This window comes from Nicotiana tabacum, chromosome 20, assembly GCF_000715075.1.
Source record: "Nicotiana tabacum cultivar K326 chromosome 20, ASM71507v2, whole genome shotgun sequence".
In the NCBI taxonomy this organism is placed as follows: Eukaryota; Viridiplantae; Streptophyta; class Magnoliopsida; order Solanales; family Solanaceae; genus Nicotiana; species Nicotiana tabacum.
This window is the reverse complement of record NC_134099.1, coordinates 13,628,041-13,638,929: the sequence shown is the minus strand read 5'-3', so window position 1 is coordinate 13,638,929 and position 10,889 is coordinate 13,628,041. Positions and strand designations below refer to the sequence as shown.

General features: G+C 38.7%; 1 protein-coding gene across 1 annotated transcript; it reads left to right on the top strand.

The window, feature by feature from the left end:
- The first annotated feature begins 626 nt into the window (after window positions 1-626).
- Window positions 627-1,707, top strand: LOC107812517 (F-box/FBD/LRR-repeat protein At1g13570-like). The gene is made up of 3 exons (XM_075240045.1): window positions 627-1,367; window positions 1,463-1,627; window positions 1,699-1,707. The coding sequence occupies exons 1-3, from the start codon at window positions 627-629 to the stop codon at window positions 1,705-1,707; spliced, it is 915 nt and encodes a 304-aa protein (XP_075096146.1).
- The last annotated feature ends 9,182 nt before the right edge of the window (window positions 1,708-10,889 follow it).

Below are 10,889 nucleotides of genomic sequence, written 5' to 3'. Positions count from 1 at the left end.
TAGAACAAATAAATTTGAGGAATTCTTTATTGTCTTGGTACAAACACAATCAATGGCGGTTTTTTGAGAATTTTTGAGAAACTGATTGATTTCTCAGAGACATTAATTGAGGATTTCTTCAATTTCGGTACAGAAGTGATTGCTTTTTGTAGGACTTAATTGCTTGTTTAGGGGCGTTACTTTTGTTTGGAATTGTAACTTGTAAGAGTACCATAATTGCTCTCTTAATAATCGCCTGAGGTGGTAACTTTTGGAATTTTTTAGAAATAGTAGAAAGTAGTAAAAAATAGGATAATGATATGGCCCATCCTCTGTGTAAATACCTTGTGCTCTAGGCTGCCCTTTAATATTTCTTTATAAGCAAATGGATCTGCATCAATTTATAATGAATGTCCAGATTCCATTCTTACCCTACTTTATTTGCACTCTCTGTTTCAAGTTTTAATTCCAGCTTTGAATTTTTAAATTAATTCTATGGGAATGAACTTGGGAAGTTCAAGAAAAAGCCCTTTGAGTTACCCAAGAAAAATGTCCATTAATTGCTCTGCTTGTAATAGAACAACTATTTGTAGATCCTCACTTGATGTTCAATAAAATAGAATTGTAAAATATTTCAGAGAAGAAGTATGAGTCAATGCGATTTAGCGAGAAATGTGAGGAAATCTACCATTATTAGTGACTTACCAACTAACATACTACACAGAATACTTGAGCTTATGCCCATTAAATATGTTGCTAGAACTAGCATCTTATCGAAGCAATGGAGAAAGTTATGGTCTACACAGCCACACCTTTTGTTTGGTCCCCTCTTTTTCGGGTATGTATCTAATATTGTTGGGGCTTCTCCTGCAAGCATAATCCATAAAATTCTCATGCAACATATTGGACCTATTCTAGGGTTCCATCTAATCTCGAAGTTACACGAACTGTCACAGTCAGATGTGGATCAATGCATCATCTTTGTCTCGAATCATGGTATCCAGAAGTTGACTCTAGATTTGGCCAACCATGAGAAGTATGCATTGCCTTATACCATATTCACTTGTTCAACGTTGACACATTTGAAGCTCTCAAGGCATATCTTTAAGCTGCCTCAGAATACCCAATTCCCTAATCTTGTTAGCCTTCAGTTGGAACATTCTGCTCTTGATGGTCATGTAGGATCGAACAGAAACATTCTTCTTCTGCCATTGCTTGAGACCTTGGAGTCAAGATTTTGTGTTGATGTTGATCGTGTTTATATATCTTCTCCAAAGCTTGTGAACTTGTCTATCCTGAGAAGCTATACAGTAACATTTCAGTGTTTTAGTTTGAACCCAATACTTAAACGCATTACGCACCTTTGGTTGGATGGGTCATCCCTAAAGGTAAGACTATTAATGCCTTGCTTTGTTTTTTAGTTGCAGTATTTTAATTTGTAATAGAGTAACTAAATCTCAGGTGTTTTTCTTATTTTTTACAGAACTTAGGGTCAGTTCCTGTGCCAGATAGACTTGCTCTACCACTAAAGCTGCAAAGCTTGAAAATTAGTGATTTGAAGATTTCTGTTAAACATATTTCTTGTGCGCTTTGCTTACTGCGGAATTCTCCCAACATTTATAAACTTGGCATAGATGAAGTTGTGAAGGTAAGACATACACTACAACTAAAAAGTGTAGAATGGTTTGTATTGGGAAAAAATCTGAATTTACATTGAAGGTGACGTGACATGACACGAGAACTGGTCAAATGGTCAAAAATATGATGGCCAGTTAAGAAGCACGAGTGACAACAGATACGGGGAAAGGAAAGCAACATAGGTGTGGACCGTTACTAAAATAGGTACGAGTCTCGTACCTATTCGAGTCATTTAAAGACCGAAGATCGGAAGAAGTTGAAGATACGAATCTGATGACGTAAAAGAGTCTAAATACAGCATTAAGTATCAAATACGTTAGAATATTTGAATTAAATAGAAATGATTGTGTATCGTTTATTTTAATGTCATTATTGCTCATAATTGTCTCATTAAGACAAAGACATTACATCTTCTCCTAGAATCAACTATAAAAGGAGAAGAACTCAACATCTGTAGAGACACGAAAAATACTATTGAGATCTTACTGAAATACAAAACTATTTACTGCTTTACCATCATTCTCAAAAATATTTTATTTTCGTCTCCTGATTATCAGTAACCCGAATTTCTTTTTAGCTTTGACCAAAGACTCAGATTTTTAGTTAAACAAATTGGTTCCGTTACCGGGAATCTGATAATCTTTTCTTTTAAGCTATATCTTGTCCGTTGTTATCACCATGTCAAACAACAACACCGACAATAACAGTAATAACACATTGGGAAACCATGAAAATCAAATCCATCAAAATCAAGGTGACGTGGTTCCCTCCCCTCCAAATTCACCACGTCAATCTCGTGAAGGCACTCTCGTTACTGAATCCCGTGCTGATCAACAAGAACAATCTGAACACTTTGAAGGAGGTACAAATGAAGCTTTACAAAAGCTAATTGATGCACAGGTCGGCAAAGCTCTTCAGGCTCTAGTTAGTCGATTGCCTGCTTCACCACCCACACCAACTCCTAATAATAATACATTGGACAATCCCCGTTCTGGTCTTGTTAATTCTGAAAATGGAGGAACCACCAGTGAACCACAGGAAGGGGGACCAGGTAATTCAAATAATTCCTATTTGCAAAATTTAGTACTAACCTTGCAGAAACAGATTAAGGAACAAAATGAGCGTATTGAGCAAATCCCTGGAGTTCCGCCTGTAATAAAAGGAGTAGACATGGACAAATACTCACAACAACCTTGGAAGCCAAGTGCTGCTCCCCTTCCAATTCCGAAAAAGTTCAAAATGCCTGACATCCCGAAATATGATGGTACTACAGACCCACGTGACCACGTGACTGCATTTATAACAGGCGTGAAAGGCAACGACTTGACCAAATAAGAAATTGAATCAGTACTGGTCAAGAAATTTGGAGAAACACTCACCAAGGGTGCATTAACCTGGTATTCTCTTTTATCTGAAAATTCTATAAATTCTTTTGCTGAGCTTGCAGATTCTTTTATTAAAGCACATTCGGGAGCACAAAAGGTTGAGAAAAAAATGGAAGATATTTTCAAAATCAAACAAGGGGATTCGGAGTTGCTTAGAGATTTTGTTGATAGATTCCAGCATGAAAGAATGACTCTACCCCGTGTGCCTGACAACTGGGCTGCAATATCATTTGCGAGTAATTTAAATGACAAAAGTTCTGAAGCCACAAGACGACTCAAAGAAAGCCTTCGAGAATTTCCTGCAACCACGTGGAATGATGTTTACAACCGGTATAGTACGAAGCTGCGAATTGAAGAAGATACCGTACCTAAATTTCATCATGAAGAAAGGAGTGGTTCCAGAAGATCAGAAACCGAAAAAAGATCAGGTAAAAACAGGTACGATCCATATATGGGACCTGCAGGAAAAGACCCACGGTCAAAACAAGATAGCCAGCAATATGATCAAAAATCGAGGAACAGGGACTCTGGTTCTTCTTCGAAATTCAGGAATGATCGGAACAGACAAGAGTCACTAGATGATGACAGAAGTTTAAAGGCACGATTCGGCGGATATAATTTTAATGTCTCTACCTCCGAGCTCGTGGCTATTTTGAGAAGCATGGGAGATAAGGTACGGTGGCCAAAAGAGATGCAATCAAATCCAAATAGACGCAATCCAGATCATTGGTGCGAATTTCACAATGATCACGGGCACAAAACTTCAGAATGTAGATTCTTACAGAGTGAAGTGGATCATCTATTGAAGCAAGGGTACCTCACTGAGTTATTTAGTGAAAAAGGAAAACAAGCCTATATAAAAAATAGGCAAGAGCCACCAAAGCCTCCTTCACCCAAGAGAACAGTGAATGTGATAAGTGGGGGAGAAGATATTCACGGCATAACCTACACAGCCTCCAACAAGGTTTCTAAGGTAACAATTACACACGGGAAACGGGTGCGGCAGGTTTTAGAAAATGAAAGTATTTCGTTCGATGATGCAGATACAGAAAGAGCAATAACTCCACATAATGACGCTCTGGTAATATCTTTACTTGTACATGATACTAATGCAAGACGAGTTTTGATTGATCCAGGGAGTTCCGTAAATATTATACTACTAAGGGTATTACGTGAAATGCAAGCTGAAGACAAAGTGATACCCAAGGCGCACACCTTGTCAGGCTTCGACAATTTAAGTGTGGTAACAAAAGGAGAGGTAATTCTAACAACTTTTGCTACAGGTGTTGTTAAAGAAATTAAATTTCAGGTAGTTGATACGGAAATGGCCTACAATATGATCATGGGGAGACCATGGATACATGATATGGATGTTGTCCTATCAACTCTATATCAAGTTATTAAATTCCCATCACCATAGGGAATTTGCCAATTTCGTGGGGATCAGCAGACAGCTAGAAGTATCAACGCTGTAATAGGAACGAGCACCGTAAATAAAGAAAAATAGCAATTACAGGAAGCAGTTGAAGGTGTAAAAGATCAAACTTCAGCTGAACAAGGAAAGACATATTTGGACTCGAGGCTTGATACAATTCAGGAACCTGAAGAAAATAAAAGCATCAAAAAAACAATTGAAGAACTCGAGGCAGTGATACTATTTGAGCAATGGCCTGAACGGAAGGTTTATGTCGGAGCCAATTTAAGCTCAGACATGCGAGGTATGATAATTGAATTTTTAAAAGCTAACGTAGACTGCTTTGCTTGGTCCCACGCTGATATGACAGGGATACCACCGGATGTGATGACTCACAAACTCAATGAGGACCCCTCTTTCACACCAATAAAGCAAAAGAAAAGAAAGCAAGGTGCTTTCAAGAACCAGGTGATCCAGGATGAGGTCCAGAATTTATTAAAAATCGGGTCGATCCGCGAGGTAAAGTATCCTAATTGGTTAGCTAACACGGTGGTCGTACCCAAGAAAAATGGTAAGTGGCGCGTTTGTGTGGATTATACCGATCTAAACAAAGCCTGTCCAAAAGATTCTTTTCCTTTGCCGCATATAGACCAACTAATTGATGCAACCGCAGGTCATGAACTTTTAAGCTTTTTAGATGCATATTCGGGATATAATCAAATTAAAATGGATCCTAGTGATGAAGAAAAAACTTCTTTCATCACAGACAGGGAGACTTACTGTTATAAAGTAATGCCCTTTGGTCTCAAAAATGCTGGGGCAACCTATCAAAGGTTGGTCACCAAAATGTTCCAAGAACATTTAGGGAAGACAATGGAGGTATATATAGACGATATGCTTGTCAAAACCCAGCAGTCTCATGATCATATTTCTCATCTATCTGTTACATTTGATATTTTGCGAAAATTTAATATGAAACTCAACCCAGAAAAATGTGCATTTGGAGTTGCATCAGGTAAGTTTTTGGGTTTTCTTGTTTCTAACCGTGGTATTGAGGTAAATCCTTCTCAGATCAAAGCAATAGAAGAAATCTCTGATATCCTTACTAATAAAAAGGAAGTCCAAAGACTAACGAGAAAAATTGCAGCTTTGGGGAGATTTATTTCCAAATCCTCAGAAAAGTGTTTTAAGTTTTTATCTGCACTCAAAAAGCAAGATCATTTTGAATAGAATGAAGATTGTCAACAAGCCCTTAGAAATTTGAAAGCTTATTTGTCAAAACCACCGTTATTGGCAAAACCAAAGGTGGGGGAAAAGCTTCTCATCTATCTGGCTGTATCTGAAGTTGCGGTAAGTGCTGTTTTAGTCCAAGAGGACCAAGGTAAACAATCTCCTATTTATTATGTAAGTAAGTCCTTATTAGATGCTGAGACACGATACCCACAACTAGAAAAGTTAGCATTAGCTTTGATCATGGCATCTAGAAAATTAAGGCCTTATTTTCAATGTCATCCCATTATTGTAGTTACTGCTTTTCCGCTTCGAAATATTTTGCATAAACACGAACTTTCAGGAAGATTAGCAAAATGGGCTATAAAACCAAGTGAATACGAAATCATTTATCAACCCAGGACCACTATAAAATCTCAAGTACTAGCTGATTTCGTGGCTGATTTTAGTTAGGGGATGCATTTAGAAGCAGAAAAAGAATTACAAGTTTTTAATGGTACAAACCCGGGGACTTGGGTTTTATTCACTGATGGTTCATCTAATGTAAAAGGGGCAGGCCTAGGGATAGTCCTCGTACCACCTACGGGTGAGACTATTAGACAGGCTATAAAATGTCACTCTATAACTAACAATGAAGCAGAGTATGAGGCTGTAATTGCAGGTCTAGAATTGGCACGAGAACTCGGCATAACACAGATTATAATCAAGAGTGATTCTCAACTCGTGGTCAATCAAATGCTGGGGACTTATACAGCCAGGGAGACGCGAATGCAAGAATACCTCGCAAAGGTACGAGAGTTAATAAAGCAATTCAAAAATTGGAAAGTAGTGCAGATCCCAAGAGATGAGAATGTAGAGGCAGATGCTTTGTCTAATCTCGCATCTGCAGCAGACGTAGCAAACGATACAAATGCTTCAGTCATACATTTATTTCATTCCGTTCTCGAACCTGATAAAAACAAGATAAATTTTAATCATTTAACATGGGATTGGAGAAACTAAATTGTTGCCTTTTTACAGCACGGTACCGTGCCTAATGATAAAGGAAAGGCTCACACGCTTCGCAAAAAAGCTGCTCGATATTATTTATATCAAGGAAATCTTTATCGAAAGATGTTCGGTGGACCACTAGCAAGGTGTCTCGGACCCTCTCAAATAGAATATGTGATGAGAGAAGTACACGAAGGACATTGTGGAAATCACGCAGGGGGGAGGTCACTGGTAAGAACATTAATTCGTGCAGGATATTATTGGCCTAAGATGGAAGAAGAGGCAAACAGTTTCGTGTCCAAATGTGATAAATGTCAAAGATACGGCAATAATATGCACAGACCAGCTGAGTTACTACACCCTGTTATAGCCCCGTGGCCCTTTATGAAATGGGGAATGGATATCGTAGGTCCACTTCCACAAGCAAAAGGTCAGGTAAAGTTTCTACTTGTACTCACAGATTATTTCACTAAATGGGTAGAAGCAGGAGCATTTAAACAGGTACGAGAGAAGGAAGTTAAAGACTTCATATGGCGAAATATAATATGCCGCTTTGGAGCACCAAAGGAGATCGTATGTGACAATGGACCACAATTCATAGGAGCTCAAATCACAGAATTTCTTCGAAGTTGGCAGATTAAAAGGATAACGTCTATGCCATACCATCCAGTGGGTAATGGACAAGCAGAATCCACTAACAAAGTCATTATCAACAACTTGAAGAAGAGGTTACAGGATTCAAAAGGTAATTGGCCTGAGGTGTTACCTGGAGTATTATGGGCTTATCGTACAACGACAAAAACAAGCACTGGAGAAACACCATTTTCAATGGTTTATGGTGCGGAAGCCTTAATTCCAGTTGAAATAGGTGAACCAAGCACACAGTACGATCGAGCAACGGAGGAATCTAATGATGAAGAGATGCGGGTCAACCTTGATTTGCTTGAAGGAAGAAGAGAAGTTGCATTGATAAGAATGACAGCACAAAAGCAAGTAATTGAACGATATTACAATAGGAAAGCACGCCTCAGATTTTTCAAAATTGGGGACTTCGTGCTTAAAAAGGTGTTCCAATCTGCAAAGGCTGCTAATTCAGGAAAGCTAAGTCCAACGTGGGAAGGACCATACAAAGTTCGTGACATTGCGGGAAAATGAGCATACGAGTTGGAGACAATGGACGGCAAAGTTTTACCCTCACATTGGAATGCCGTCCATTTAAAGAGATATTACTTTTGAGAAAGTACCCACGATCAGGTATCACCATGTTAAAATTTCTCTCTTGAATTATTAATGTTTTACTAACGATTTTTAGATGCTAGGCAAAAACCCTAACTCGTGCCAAATGATGAGTCACAACCTGCAAGGCAAAATGGAGTATTCTTAATTTCCCAGCCCAGGGTTACAATTAATCTGATGGAAATACACACGAGTTAGGCAGTCTTCATCTATAATTGCACCTCCGAGTCCCGTATATTTTTCTGTTTCAGGAAAAGGGCCAAAGTAAAAGAAATAAACAAGTGCTCGAGGCTTCATACTTCATCGCTCAAACACTTGGGGGACTACATATTATACACAGATATGTGTAGAAAAACAGATATGAATATCGAACAAAAGTCGGCCACAAAGAAACAAGTGTTGAGAAAAAGTTACGAAGTCTTCAGCATTCATGAGAACAACAGAGTCATCTCTCAAACTCATAAACAAAGTCACCTCTTAAACCCTTCTTAATATATAAAGATAGGGTCATGACTATGTACTGAAACAGGTTATGAAGAAAAACCTTGTTTATTCTATGTTATGTACGAATCTGTTACAAGAAAAATAGTTACGAGAAAGTTGTATATGTATTGTAATACATGTAATAGTCAAACACTTGTTAAAGTTCATGAATAACAACTTGCCAAAGTTGTTTCATACAAAACATGTGTATTCCTATTTCTTTCATCGTATTATAATACCATTATGAAGTTGAGACGTCTTCTTCATTAAGTGTCGATAAAATGAAAGGGCCCTCTTTTATAAGCCTCATGTTGATAATCCATGAGAAGAATCATAAAGCATTTTAAAAGGATAAAAATGCTAAGCTATTCTATAAGTCCTAGATAAATAGGCAAGAATAAAATATACAGAAGTACCGATAAAACTTCTTAATATAAAAAACTAAGTACAAACATAGTCAGCAAAATATTTGTTTTTACAAATGCCCCATTATGATAACTGGGGACTTCATCAAAAGATCCCTTAAAGTTGCCAAGGGATAACACCACCAATTAATAAAAACAAAAACAAAAACAGCAGTAAAGTTTGAAATACATTCAACTAGTCACTGAAGGGGTTGGAACATCAGAAGTTGCAATTTCATTTTCAGGGGCAATCACAGGCACGATAACAACTTCTGAGGGAGCAGTAATAGGAGCAATTTCAATTAGGCTTGGAATGTTAAAATCACCGAGGGAAGCAAGAGTCACGGGAGCTTCATCTTCCATGGACTGTGTCATAGAAGTTTCACCCTCGGGAGCCGGAATTGCAACTCCAATTGCCGCAGTAGCCACTTCTTCATTTAAAAGCTCTTCCATTCCAGGAGCGTCAAGTGCAGGAGAAGGAGTATCAACAGGTTGTTGACTTTTCTCGATAGTGTCTAAGACTTTGGCTAATTCAGATTGCAAATCAAAGCTTTCCTGAGCAGCTTCTATCAAAGCATCACGGCGAGATTTCAGGAAAGCCCAACTTACATCTATGTTGAAGTTCTCCTCTAGAAGTCCATACTCTCTTTCCCACATAGCAAGATCGTTCTTCAATATTTGGTGTTCAGCTAAATGGGAATCAAGGGAAGCTTCAAGGGAGGCATGAGAACTCTTCAAAGCTCGAATCTCGTCAGAGGAGGTCTGTAAGTTAGCTTGATCTTGAGTCAAGCTTTGCACTAATTCTCCTGAATACTCTTCTTTCTTGGCTAAAAGTGCCTTAAGCTCCCTGACTTCTTCACTAGCCTTTGATAATTGTTCTGACAAAGAGCACTCCAAAAGCTCTTTATCTCTTTTAAATTGGCTTGAAGAAGCCTTGGCAGTTGCTAGTTCAGAAGTCAAACCACGCTTTTGTTGCTCCAGGAGATTTCTACTTTCTTGCAACTCCTCTATGGTCCCCTGAGCATTCTCAAACTGTTCTTTCCAATTAGCTGCTTCAAGCTGGGCTCCCTGGCTATTTCCTCGGCCTCATGGATAGATTTTTCAGACTCACGGGTTTTTCTTTCCAGAAGGGAAATTCTTCCCATCAATTCTGTACCAATGAGGTTAGCCTACAGAGACAACTCATAGAAATGAGGATTTGTAGATTAAAAACAAAAAACTTGTTGGTAAAGGAAAAATACCTTCAAAGTAGAATGAACTATGTCATTCATCAGAGTCAGGCAGTTGTGGCTCTCCATCTTCTTCTTCTCAATATCTCCGATTAGAGGCTCGAGCTAAACATCAGCTCTACCAGTCTTTCTCAAAAGGCTATGGCTGGCAGGAACTTCAAGAGTAACACTTCTCATAGCCATGGTTCCACTGCTAAAACCCGCCTCTGTATGCTGAACAATGGAAGGAGGAGTAGAACAAAAGGTAAACACAGCAGCAAGAGTCATAGGAGTCAAAGTAGGGATGGAAGGAGAAGATGTAGAAACCAACACAGTAACGGAAGCAGGTGCAGTTGAAACTGGCAAAGGAACGGAAGCCCTCAAAGCTGGTAAAGAAATACTATCGGTTGGCAAAGGAATGGAGGAAATAGGAACGAATGAGGAGAGAGGAGCTTCATCAAAAATAGAGCCGAGCTCGCCACTCTCAAAACCACTATCAAAAAGACGCTGAGTTGATTCATTAGTATCTCTTGGCACGGTGCCCTCGTCAGAATGAATCAAAACAGGCTCGGTGGATGAGGTTTGAGCAGGGGTATCTTCAATTTCATCACTATTAATAACTCGTCTCCTAACTCTTGTCCTGGCAATTAAAGAGGTATCTTCCTCTTCCTCATTCTCAGAACTTTCTCCTATAGCTTTCCTTTTGGGAAGCGAAGCTCGAGCCTTGTTCAAATCAAGTGCAACATTAGCAGACATGCGAATGACCATAGCTATATCAGCTGCCATTCCTCTAACACCAAATCCTGATTAAAAGAAGGATACATAATCAACATTGAGAAAAAGGTGCTTAACATGTAAAAAGAAAAAACGTGTAAAAAGGGACATACCATGTGTTTTCACCTTCCAGCCATGTAAAGAAGAA